At 34.9% G+C, this 14,041-nt stretch overlaps 1 protein-coding gene across 2 annotated transcripts in view; it reads left to right on the top strand.

Annotated features, from left to right (window-relative positions):
- The window catches only part of DPYD (dihydropyrimidine dehydrogenase), a 794,533-nt gene that overhangs the window by 30,017 nt on the left and 750,475 nt on the right, over positions 1-14,041 (top strand). The window contains exons 1-2 of one of the 2 annotated variants that reach the window (XM_028101938.2): positions 1,145-1,254; positions 9,916-10,026. In XM_028101938.2, coding sequence (XP_027957739.2) covers positions 1,201-1,254; positions 9,916-10,026 — 165 coding nt within the window. In that variant the 5' untranslated portion in view covers positions 1,145-1,200. Of the gene's footprint in view, positions 1-1,144; positions 1,255-9,915; positions 10,027-14,041 lie in introns of those variants that run through there. The other variant, XM_088022348.1, reaches the window with a different exon arrangement.

A 14,041-nucleotide genomic window follows, 5' to 3' on the forward strand; every position in this document is an offset into this window, starting at 1 on the left:
ATTTAAGCTTTGTGTGTGTGTGTGCGTGTATGTGCACATGCACACATACATTTATATATGTGTATGGAGGCTGTCATATAAGAAAGAGATGAAAGCACAGACTTGAGGTGAATAGTTTATTTAGTAGAGTACTATTATATTATAACCCAAGCATTCTGCATAAGGATCTGCAGTAGGTTGGAGAAATAGAAAATACAAAAGACAGGCCAGATGTGACTAACATTGACTGCCATTATGTGGGTTTAAGGAACAAAAGAAGTAGTAGTTATAGATTGACACAGTATAAAGGCCATTTTACTAGAGAAGTGGTGATATTGACAGGAGTCAAATGGAGTTAAAAAGTTGAGGGGGTAGACAATGCATTGTTTTTGGCGTTAAGAAATTGAGATAATGATAGAACATGTAAGTGGGTTATTTGGCATCCAGTGAAGTGGATGACTGTAGATCAAGGCAGAGATCTCAGGGTTTAGAATATAGATATAAAGCTCAGATGTAGAAAAGTAGTCATTAGTAGAAGGCATATAGTAGAGGTCCAGGAACCTTTCATTGTGGTCAAGGGGGGAAATGGAAATTACAAAAGTAAAAACAGTGAATAGAAAGAGTACTCTTAATGTCATGATGTCAGGGACCAAAGCAGATGAGTTTCTGGATAGAGGAGTGAATTAACAATATTGAATACTGTGCAGAAGGCATGGAGAGTTGAGAATTAAACTAAGACTTTTAGCATAATAACACAAGTGTTTTAACGTGTTTCATTTTCTAGATTATAGTCCAGCTTCCTAACTCACCATATACTCTTTGTTCCACCCTATCCTACTCAAAAGAGAAAGTATCTTATGATAATCCTTCATACTAATAAATCCCAAAAATTCATAGATCATTAAAAAAATCATTTTAGTTCTTATTTCTGGTATAAATCACTTGCTAATGCATATATGTTTCCTTTTTGCTCTTACCCATATAAAGGGCAACTGGTCAATCCTTGATTTATTACATTTTTGTGAACCTTAAAATAATGGTGCTTGCTCAATTTAGCTAATTTTTTTAAAAAATGAAAACTCAATTAGGCAAGATCCTACTTCCTTATTCTTAAGTTTTGTTTTCCAGCTTTTCTATTTGCTGATCACTATTGCTTTATCTTTGGTATGCTGGTATACACTTAACGTCTCTTGAACTAAAAGGACCCTTGGTCTTACAAACATGGATCTTTTGAAAACCAGTGTTTTCTTATCCACAGAAGTTAATGGATTAAAGGTAAATCATAGTAGTTTTCATATTAATTAAAAAGACTCTCTAAGGCTGATTTTACTTTGAGACAATTTCTGTAAAGCAAGTTTTAGGATAAAATATTCCTGAATGAAAAAACCATAAATTCTAGAATATGAACTTTCATAATTACCCAGTGAACTTGTAAATTTTTTATGGTAATGTAATAATCCTTATCAGTTTTCTCCCTTCATAAATTATCTTGGATTTCTGTATATAGATTCATATATATATTTTCAGTTCTTGCCAACATAAGATGCTATTTTAGCATGGATTTTATAGTTATGCCTTTTCCAAATATTGATTTTCATTTAAATATATAATGCATGGATATTTCATAACATTGTATTAGTTTATAATTACTGAAGTGAAATGTTTAAAGAAAATAGCTGTAGTACAGGTTCTTATCTTTTTTTTTCTATTTTTGATATCACTTGGTGTTTGCACATGATACTTGATTTTCAATTTTTGTAATGAAAATATATGGAGTATATAAATTAGTATCTAAGTTATTAATGCTTTGCTACTCATATGACTTAAAGAATAAAGGAGGATACATCATGGCTATTGTTAATTTCTTTAATACTGTTTTATTTTATTTTTAAAATTTAAGTAATGCCATATAATACTGCTTTTCTTTTTTTTTAAAGATTTATTTATTTATTTGAGAGAGAGAATGAGATAGAGAGAGAGAACATGAGAGGGGGGAGGGTCAGAGGGAGAAGCAGACTCCCCGCCAAGCAGGGAGCCCGATGCGGGATCCTGGGACTCCAGGATCATGACCTGAGCTGAAGGCAGTGGCTTAACTGACTGAGCCACCCAGGCGCCCAATACTGCTTTTCTTTTATTTTGAAGTTTCTCCCTTTTTTTTTTGATTGAAATATAGTTGACATATGATATTACATTAATTTCAGGTCTACAACATAGTGATTCTACAAGTCTGTATGTTACACTATGCTCACCACAAGTGTAGCTCCCATCTTTCACCATACAACTCTATTGCAATACCATTGACTGTATTCCCTATGTAGTACCTTTCATCCCCATGACTTAATTGTTCATAACTGGGAGCTTGTGTCTCCCACTCTCCTTCACCCATTTTGCCTGTCTTCTTAATAAAATAAAGGTATAAACTCAATGTGGTACTGTTTGTAATCTTAAGATAAAGTTATCTTGTAAGTTAATGCCCAGTATTTACAGCATTTGCACAGATCCACAGAAAGTAGAAATTTTTCCATGATGATTATGGACTAAATGTCTGTGTCTCCCTTAAATTTTGTGTTTTGAGGTGCCTGGGTGGCTCAATTCATTAAGCGTCTGCCTTTGGCTCAGGTGATGATTGCAGGGTCTTGGGGTGGAGCCCTGAATGGAGCTCCCTGCTCAATGGGGAGCCTGCTTCTCTCTCTCCCTTTGCTGCTCCCCCTGCTTGTACTATCTCTAACTCACTCTCTCTGCCAAATAAATAAATAAATAAAATCTTAAGAGAAAAATTTTGTGTGTTGAAACCCTAACATTCAATCCATATTATTTGGAGATTGGGCCTTTGGGATGTAATTAGGTTAGATGGGGCCATGAGAGTGAGGCACTCATGCTGGGATTAGTGCCTTTATGAGAAGAGACCCAAGAGAGCTCTCTGTCTCTCTGTGCCCTGTGTGGACAAAGAGAGTGACTCTCTGCAAACCAAGAAGTGGTCTCTCACTAGTAACTGGATAGGTCAACATCTTCTTGGAACTCCCAGCCTACAGAACTGTGAAAAAGAAATGTCTGTTGTTCAAGTTATTCAGTCTATGAGATTTTTTTTTTTTTTTTTTTTTTTTAGAGAGATAGTGCACACACCAGCAGGGTGGGGGGGGGGGTTGGGAGGAGGGGTAGAAGGAGAGGGAGAGAAAGAGAGAGAATCTTAATCTTAGGCAGGCTCCATGCCCAGTGAAGAGCTCCATCTCACGACACTGAGAAAATGACCTGAGCCAAAATCAAGAGTCTGACGCTTAACTATCTGAGCCACCCAGGCGCCCCTCTGTGAGATTCTTTTATAGCAGCCCAAGCGGACTAATACAGTGTCTAAGTCAGAATCAGTCACCACTTTTGGCATGCTCTGTTTTGTATTAGAAATTGTAAGGTTAATATCAGATGTATAAGTAATTGTTCCTGTGTTTGAGTTCTCAATATTTCCTGAAAGACAATAAAAAGACATTTATTACAGTTAGAGAACACTGAGGTGCCTGGTGTATGGTGTGTATTTTATAAGCAAAGGAGAGTCACATACTGGCCTTGAAAAGTAGACAACTTTATGTGGCTGACCTTCCCTTGTTGAGTAAAAGAGTGACATGATGAATGGGATGTTTTAAGATGCATAAACTGTTTTATTTGTGTTAACTATTTGTTCAGTAGAAATGAATCAGATTCCCCAGGTAAAAGGACTGGCATTCTGAAGGGGCTCATTCACTCATTCATTTCCAGTTGATGAGTTTTTTGATGTTTTATAAATCCATCACTTTTGGTCTGACCATTCTCTGGAAGGAATTGTAGTGTGAATTCACCTAAACATGTTGAGACCAAAGGTCCATGAATTATATACTGTTGTATGTATTATAAAATGATATCTGCATTTCTATTTATATGTAGTGGATTTTAAAAATCTATATTTGAATTTCATGACCCTTCCACACTGCCATTTAATTTGTGAAGAGCATATTGCATTTTTAGGCAGTCTCCTTTTGAAATTATAGGCTTAGGGCACAGATAAGTTCAGGACCAATGATTTGGTTTCACCTGGATATAGCTCTGTTTTTTCTTACTATTTCATTTATGGTTAACTTTTCACCTGTTGCCTTCATCTTCATGATTCCCTTGTATATATTCAAAACTGATAGTATAAGAATATGAATATACATTGGGTGAATAGAGCCTAAAATCTAGTTCTGTCACATACTAACTGAAAACAGGTATTAAGCACTCACAGCACGCACCTTCTAGACAGTTTTATGTATCAACTTATTTATTTATATTTATTTATTTGCATACTTATTTATTATTTAAATTCAATTAGCCAACATATAGTACATCATTAGTTTTTGGTGTAGTGTTCAATGATTCATTAATTGCATATAACACCCAGTGCCCTCCGTAGTGCCCATCTCCCAGTTACCCCATCCCCCTATGTATTATCTTATTTAATCCTCAGAACAACCCATCACCCAGTTACCCCATCCCCCTATATATCATCTTATTTAATCCTCAAAACAACCCTCTGAGGAAGGTACATTCCTAATCACCATTTTATTGTTGAAGTAGAGGGATTGAGAGTTTAAATAACCAGCAAAAATAGTAGAGCTAAGACTTAAGCCCAAATTTAAGTTCAGACATTATGCATATTGCTTAGTGAATACTTAATAAAATGAAAGTTGTAAGATTTAGAACTGTCATAAACTCCTTTCTTCATTGATTATTTATTAACCGCAGTGACTTAGACATTGTGCATAAAGGGAAAATTGGCCTTTGTGTAGAGCTAGTAAAATGGGGAACAAAAAAAAGAAAAGAAAAAAGAAAGTTACTTGGAAGGTAGTCCAACCTAAAGGAAAAGGAATCTATGGGGTGCCTGGGTGGTTCAGCCGTTAAGTGTCTGCCTTCGGCTCAGGTCATGACCCCAGGGTCCTGGGATTGGGCCCCGCATCAGGCTCCCTGCTCAACGGGAAGCCTGCTTCTTCCTCTCCCACTCCCCCTGCTTGTATTCCCTCTCTCCTGTCTCTCTGTCAAATAAACAAATAAAATCTTAAAAAAAAAAATCTAGAGGTTGGCCAAAGAATAGAAGTGCATTAAAAAATAAAAATAATAATTAAGAAAATCTGAGAGTCCCTGACCAGGACTGATTAGTGTGGATTTCCAAGGTTTTCAGACTTCAGACTAATCTATATCTTGAGTGTGTGTATAGGATGCAAAATGAAGCTGCATTCTCTCTACTTCTGCTTGCAAACCAGTAGGAGAGTGAATTATTATTAGTTCTGGGCTTATCCAAGAATCAGAGGTGCCTTTGTAAATTCCTAAAGATACTTACTTAAACTCACACTACACTTTGTCTAATGATGGACATTGTAAAGGGTGGGATAATTGGTTGAGATCAGGGCTTGTAAGCAAGAGACTTTTAAGTGAGTAAGTAATGAAAAGTTCAGATACTCATTGATCAGCATTTGTTAGATTGTTGCCTGGATGAAGGAACAAATCCTGAACAAAAGCATCAATCAATAGATAATTCTGTTTTCCTTTTAGTTAAGAATATTTATTGAAAAAAAATGGCAGCACAATAAAATGTTTTATTGCAATGAAGATGCTTATGTCCGGTTATGAAAAAGATGAGAAAAACATGACTTTTATTTTTTATTTTTTAAATTTTTATCTGATGGAATGGGAAATAGGAGACAACTTATAGAAGACTCAGAAAAAGCCATTAAAGACAAAATTTAAACAATCTAAATAAGATAAAATCTAATTTACCAAGTTCAGCCTCTAAATCTAAAATGTCAGTATGTGTGTAACATGTTAATGGCTCAGAATTATAGTAATGGCCAGGATTGAAGAGGAAACATTTGTTTATAATTTAAAATGCAAAGGGTGAGGGAAGCTTAATGATGCATTATGTTTAGATAACTGATATTGTGATATAAAACAAAGCCACATTTTTAGAAAGAGGACATTTTGGCCAAGTGGTTTCCTGCAATTGGAATTCAGGCTCTCAAATAATACTGCAGTTCCAATATTTTTAGGCTAATTCTTAATGCTTTTATTTGTGAAGTGAGGGCCTGCAATTGTAGTCAATATGGGCTCCTCTTTGTGCCCTCTGTGGGAGGAAAGAAAGACTCTCCTCAGATGCTGAATTTTAGTTTGTATGTTGTGGCATTCTTCCCAACACTTCCCAGAATAGTGTTGATAGACAACACAGTGACAACACATAACCCTGATTTGATCTCACATGTAAATCTGTGTCTGGATTATATTCTATCATTTCTTAAACTAAATAGTATAGGGAAAATTTCTCAAATTCTGGTTTTTGTTTTTGTTTGTTTTGCTTCTAGAATCACCAGTACATTTATTGTGTTACTGAAAATGATTGGGAAAGCCAAAGGCCAAATTCTTTGTAGGGGAGAAAATCCCCTCTATCGGAAACATGCTTTATATCTGAAAGGGTTAACAGGCCTCTTAAAGTTCTAAATTTATTGGGAGAGGGGACCCTGTGACCCTGTTAGGATCTGGCTTTGGTCATTTCTTAGGAAGAATGCAATTTAGAACTCTCCTATATTATTCTGCCAGCTATTTAGTTATTGATGATATTGACTTTTAGTTTTAAAATGTCTTGCTTTGGAAAATTGTTTTTAACAGCCCTCATCCACTTATATTTTGAATTTTTATGTTATATCACTTTTCACTTGGGATATTAAGTCAAATTCCTGGTAACCATTCTCCACAATCCAATTTATTTTTACCCAAGATCCATTGAATTCAACTCACTGCCTTTTTTGTAAAAGGTTAACCCAATATTTCATGTTATGTTATACTTTCTACTTATGCTATGTGAAAGAAAAGTTACTGTGATAAGCAGCCAATAAATTGCATTCAGAATGTTTATTCCCCAAAATTACATTACTATGCTGACATAGATAAACATAATCATTTATCACAATATGGATTGTGAAGTAAAAGCTAAAATAAATGGAACCATCTTGCCTGTTACCCAGGTTTTTTTTTTTTTTCCTTTAAATGTTGGTCACAATATCTACCTTTAAAAAATGTCATCTTCTTATTCATCAGCTTGAATTGATGTATGAGATTAGTAATGGGTCAAGGTTGAATAATGACAAAAAACACATTCATTTTATAATAAGAAAGTGTTTTCAACTTTTTGTATAAAAATGAGGTTATATTTTCTAATGTTGGCTCTTATTATGTTGTTTTGTCATTATTTCATCATAAGGAATAAGCCATTTAAAACTAATAGCTCTATTTGATGTTTGTTGTCCAGAAAACCTAGACATTTAAATTGGTGGATTTTGAAGAAATCTCATGTCCCTCAGGTATAGGGATTGCTAAAAATAATCTTCATTTATATTGGGCTAATAAAGTAAGTCCCAGTGATGGTTATTAGAGTGAATATAGTATACAGTGAAATCTGCTGAATGTAGAATTTAGTGATTATTTATTTATTTGATAACAGCTTTATCAAGGTATAATTTACCTACCACACAATTCACTCACACAAAGTATAGAATTCAAAAGCTGTTTGTGAATTCATAGAGTTGTGCTGCCATCCCCACCCACCATCAATTTCATCACCCCAAAAGGAAACCATGTGTCCTTTGGCAATCACTCCATTTCCCCCTAATTCTTCCATCTCTGGCAAGCACAGTCTATGCTCTGTTTCTTTATATTTACTTACTCTGGACATTCTATATAAATGAAATCATACAATATGTGTTATTTTATAACTGGCTTTTCTCAGCATAGTTTACTATGTTCATCTATGTTGCTTGCGAATTTCCCAAATTTCTTTCTGTTATTGATACTTGATTCCATTCCATTATGGTTGGAGAACTACTTTATATGGTTTTAAAAATTTACTGAGGCTTGTTTTATGGCCTAGCATATGGTCTGTCCTAGAGAACGTTTTGTATATACCTGAGAAGAATGTGCATTCTGCTGTTGTTGGGTAGAGTGTCTTATAGATAAAGTTTTGTGTGTGTATGTAAAATCTGACACCTGTCCTCTCTGGAGAGAGTTTCCGTTTTCTGATTGCATAGGGTGATGTCTTGGGCATGTGCACAATAACTCTGGGATGCTAGTGGTTTATCAGGGTCTATATGCCTTTTCGCCTGTTGTTGTTTTTCAACTGCCCACTTCTGTTGGTCTGTTGGTATTACACCCAGCTCTTGGTTTTCACTGATTGTTGGCTGATTTCTTTATTATTATTATTATTTTTTTCAGTGCTCTGGGATATAAATTTCTCCACAGTGTAAGCCAATTAAATTTGGGCCCCTTACAGGGATTGTTTTTGAAGTGAGTCTTTGAGGTTTCGTGTGACCATAGGGGAGCTGTTCTTAACTATTTCTTTCCCTGGTTCTCTCTGGTAAATAGTCTGCCTTATGATTTAGTTTATTGCTCTCATGAAGCTATCACCCTCCTCTTAATTGCCATCAAACTATTGTTTTGAGAGTACCCATAGGCTTGAACTTACCCACATACTAATTCTAATAAAGTCAGTTCCTTTGCCGGGAGCTGTCTGTTCTTATGGCATGCCTCTTGTTCTGTGAATAATCTCTGAACCACAGCTACAGAGCTAGGGGTGGTTTAGTGGCCTGCTTCTTTTGGATGGACACTCCTGCTTTATGAGCAGAGCACTAGTATAGGCAGTAGCTTTCGATCTCAGTTTGTTTCTCCTGGTATATTAACTCCAAAGAGTGAGCAAGTTGAGATGAAGGTGATCAGGACCCCTGGGTAATTGGCATGCTGTTCTTCAGATAGAGCCTCTGTTCTGTGAATGGGGGCTGGGTGAAGCAAGGGAACTCCTAACTTCGCAGCTGCACTTTGTGGAGTTTAGTTGCTGCATAGAGGTTGGGGGTGTGTGTGAGTGGGAAGGGTGGGGGGTGAGAAATACTAATAGTCTGCCCTTCTCTGGGAAATACCACAACCTCAACTGGAAGCTAGGGGCAGATGGACCCTTGTGTTCTTGGCAGCATTCCCCTGAGGTGGAATTTCTGTCATGCTGAGCTGGGAACATGGCAGATTGGGGGTGGGCAGGCCATCCTTCAAATGCCACAGACCTTCACTATTCTTACCAAGTTTTAGTAGATTTTTCTTGAATAACTGTTCAGTTGCTGTTTAACTTTAGCATGATTTCTGGAGGTTTTAAAGGGTTCTTATTTTTACTAATTTTTCTCAGTATGTTTGTTTTGCTGGGGAATTGATCTGCAGAGGTCTTCACGAAGCCACCATTCTAGAAGACCTCTAGTGGTTTTCTTTTAAATGCTTGCTTAAAACAGGACTTTGAGATTAATTCTTTATTGAGTTATTCAGCTGCCATTTAATGTATTTGCACATGTGTTTAAAAAGGTTTTCTCTTCTACCTTTATGCCTCACAAAGTCGCAGTAAAATATAGACTATTTTTGGGTGAGTTTGAATATAAACTTAGAATTGAGTTCTAAGTCAGTCCCTTCTGCATATTAATTGTGAGATCGCAAGTGGATGGGTTACCTAAACATTTGCTCATCCAAAATTTTGATTTAATAATAGCTGTTATTAAATTAGGTAGTGCAAGTGAAAGCAATTTGTAAATTCTAAAAACTTAAAATGGAGAGTATTGCATCTTTTCTGATTTCATTCTCATCTAAATGCTATGTATAAAATTTATCTTAAAGAGTCTTTGGTATAGTTTATGTGATTTTTAAATTTTTCATATTATAATCAATATTCTTATGAAATCAACAAGTATATTGCCTAGTAAATGACTACTTTAGATAAGCTTATTATGGAATTACAATAGCAGGAGGAGAAAACAACATTTTTAGTATATGTCTTTGGGGTGTGTGGATAATCTTAAAATAAAATTTAGATTTTTTTAAATGCCAATATATTTGATTATACATTGTTTATGCTATCTTCAGAGTATCCTGGCTTTAAATCCTCGAACACAAACTCATGCAGTGCTGCGTTCCACTTCAGCCAAGAAAGTAGACAAGAAACACTGGAAAAGAAATACTGATAAAAACTGCATTGTAAGTACCACTGATAGATGATTTCACATTGAAAATGATCGCGTCTTACATATTGTAAGACAAGATTTTACATATACTTTGAAATACAATTAAATATGTGTAAAGTACAGCTATAATTTTTTCATATTTCAAATATTTTATGTTTGAATAATCTCAAAAGTGTCTAATTTTATTCCTTAAAAATCTATTGAAACATTTAAAAAATTATGTAGATTTAGTGTGGCGCCAAAATTTATTTTCTTAAAAATCTATAAAATTTCTCTTTAAATTGTTTTGTAAAATCAAAAACAAAAGAAACCATGTGTTGGCGAGGATTGGAGAAAAAGGAACCCTTGTACACTGTTGGTAGGAATGCAAACTGGTGCAGCCACCGTGGAAGAAAGTATGGAGGTTCCTCAAACAATGAATAATAGAATTACTGTAGATCCAGTAACTCCACTACTGGGTATTTACCCAAAGAATACGAAAACACTAATTTGAAAAGGTATATACATGCCTGTGTTTATTGCAGCATTATTTGCAATAGCCAAACTATGGAGGAAGCCCAAGTGTCCCTTTATAGATGAATAGATAAAGAGGACGTGGTATATATAAATAATGGAATATTTATTATTCAGCCATAAAAAAGAATGAAATCTTGCAATTTGCAACAACATGGCTAGAGCTAGAGAATATAATGCTAAGCGACATAAGTCAGTCGGAGAAGGACAAATGCCATGTGATCTCACTCATATGTGGAATTTAAGAAACAAAACAAATGAGCAAAGGAAAAAAGGGTAAACCAAGAAATAGACTCTTAACTATCAAAAACAAACTGATGGTTACTAGAGGGGAAGTTGGGGGGTAGGTATAATAGGTGATGGGGATTAAAGAGTGCACTTGTCGTGATGAAAAAGATTAAATTAAAGCCTTTAAAAATTGTTTTGTATAATGACACAAGGACACAGAAGAGTTTCTATATTACAGGTATAATTCAACTGAAGAAGAGTACATTGGTATATACAAACTGTTGTAAGATAATGCTTTTGGGGAATACATGTACAGTATTCGGGGAACACTGTGAACATTTAATATATCCAAGTGAGGTACAGGAGCAAAAATGTCTGGGGTTACTGATTGCTGAAATGTTATTTAACTGATTCTATGAGGTTAACACAGGGCTGGCACTTCGAGGCCATAAATGGGGATTAAGTACAACCTTGAAGGTAATGTTTAAAATACCATTTTAGGGGTTATACATTTTTAAATTAGGAAAGCAATTTCCTTTTTACCCAATTTCTCAAAATTAATTTCCCCAAAATTAATTTTCTCAAATCAGTTAGTGAAACAATGAATAGTATTAGTTTATTTGCATTGGCTTTTTGGTACTTTGCTTATACTGTCTAAGGTAATGATTTTAGTTTATTTTTATGTACTTTCTTCTTCCTTACATATTAACTCTTTGATGATGGAATTGAAGTATGTGTACAGGTGTGTCTGTATTCATGTGATTTTTAAAATTTTCTTGTCACTGAGCACTCAGCAAAGTTTTTTAAATGAAAAAAAGGAAATAGAAATACAAAGAGGGGTGCCTCGGTGGCTCAGTCGTTAAGCATCTGCCTTTGGCTCAGGTCATGCTCTCAGGGTCCTGGGATTGAGCCCTGCTCAGTGGGAAGTCTGCTTCGCCCTCTCTCACTCTCCCTGCTTGTGTTCCCTCTCTAGCTGTGTCTCTCTGTCAAGTAAATAAATAAACTCTTTAAAAATAAATACAAAGAAACAATGTGACTTGAGATGATAACACATAATAGCAAACTTGGATTTGGAGTTCACTTTTCCTTGTACCATTCGGTGAGTTTTGCTTTCCACCATGAGGTGAAAGGAGACTAGTGTGATCCAAATTAGATCATTAGATCAAATAATAGACTGACTCTAAGGCATGATCTTATATTTTAAAGTGAATAAAGAAATAATATAAATTTCAAATTTAGAAAGCCCTCAAAGATTATTAAGTCTAAATCATTTTAAAGGTATGAGAACTCTGATCCAGAAAAATTATATGACTTCTTCTCTAAGGTCTCATTTATATATTATTAAACTATTTATGGTGAGGTTTTATTGAGAAAGAGGGGCTTTCTCTGTTATCATTTTTACTATTTTTATTTTGTGAAAATTAGCATTTTATTCCAAAATGTTAAGCTGTACACTGTCTCATTTTACCATATGTGTGTGTATGTGTGTGTGTGTGTATAAATGGCAAAGATGTAGTGAGATGGGTTTTCTCCATTAAGTATATTGGCATAAATTCTGAGAAAAGCAGTTTGACAGTATCTCTGACAATATTCATTAACACCTGTGTTAGTTTGCTAGGGCTGCAATAATAAACTACCATTAACTGGGTGGCCTAAAGAACAGAAATTATCAATGTTCTGGAGGCTAGAAATCTCAGATTAAAGTATCAATAGGGTTGTTTTCTTCTGAGGCTTCTCTGCTGCTTTTTCCTTGTGTCTTCATATGGTCTTTTCCTCTCTATGTGCCTGTGTCCAAATTTCCTCTAATAATGACACTAATCATACTAGATTAGAGTCTCCCTTAATGACCTCATTTTAATTCAATTACCTCTGTAAAGACTGTCTTCCAATACAGTTACATTCTGAGGTGTACTGGAGGTTAGGACTCCAACATATGAATTTGTGGGGGATATAATTCAGTCCATAATAGTATCTTTAAATTATCAAACACTTATACCCAATAATTCATCTTCTACTAAACTATCCTAAACAAAGAATTAGGAATGTAGGTAAAGAATTAAGTAGAAAGAAACTTATCCCCCCATTATTTATTTGGTAGAGAAAAATGTGAGGGAAAACCCACTGAATTGCCACCATTGAGTTGTGGTTAAATAAATTAGGGAAGATCCATTCAGGAGTAAATTGTGCAACCATGGAAATTATTTTTAAAATAATAATCTGGAAAAATGCAATCTATGTTACAAGGAAAATGCATGAAACGTTATATTTAAGACTGATTGGGTACAGTTACACAAACACACACACCCCAAGACACATCGAAAAAGAAAATATAATGGAATGTTAATTGTGACTAGCTTTGTTTTGTTAGCACCTTTGTATGTTTCAAGTTTTCTGTGATAAGCAAGTATTAGTGGAAAATGAAAGCTAAATCATCTCAATTTATAAGATCAGATTTATTGCTCTGGATGCATACCATTTTGAAATTCTATTTGACACATTTGTATTCATACCCATAGGAAATACGGAGCTAAAGTTGAAAGTTATTCTCAGTGCAGTTAAAGAATGTGGTTCCTTTCCTTTTCATTAGTATGCTCTTTGTGTTTGCATGAAGAATTGATTAAAAGTATGACCTAGAGATATGATTTATTTTTTAATTTGTAAATTTTCATACTTGTGTTTTATAATCACTCATCAAAATTTAAAAGCCTTATATGTATATAAAGCAAACATAAGACTTTGAAAGGTAGAAAGAAGGCCAACTAGCTAGAGAAATGTAACCTAAAGAATGAAACAGTAGTGAGTTCCCTGGGGTTTATTTTTTCTGCATTTATCCCAGTCTTTGGGGTGGGGGGAGCGCTCAGCTGGCTCAGTAGAGCATGTGACTCTTGATCTTGGGGCCATTAATTCAAGCCCCACTTTGGATACAGAGCTTACTTAGATTAATTAATTAATTAAATTAAAAAATAAAAATAAAAAAACATGTTTTGGGAAAAAATGGAATTAATAAAATAGATAAATAAAATGAAGAAATATCCCAGTCTTGGAGCTAAAGAAATTGGAGAACTGGAAATGCTAAGTCCCAACTGGAAATGCTAAGTCCCGAAATGCTAAGTCTGTTCTCTCTAGCTAAAATACCAGGGAAGGAACAGCCTAGCAAGACAAAAAACCTTCAGATAGTAACTATTCGCCAAACACAGCAAGAAAAACTGTGACCCCAACCCATGTCTATTCCATAAAGGCTGGGTAGGAAGCCTAGACTTCTGCTCTGTGATGAGATAATGAGATGC

Source organism: Eumetopias jubatus, unplaced genomic scaffold (genome assembly GCF_037043125.1).
Source record: "Eumetopias jubatus isolate StellerSeaLion01/CBP00866 unplaced genomic scaffold, mEumJub1_p1.0 scaffold_4, whole genome shotgun sequence".
In the NCBI taxonomy this organism is placed as follows: Eukaryota; Metazoa; Chordata; class Mammalia; order Carnivora; family Otariidae; genus Eumetopias; species Eumetopias jubatus.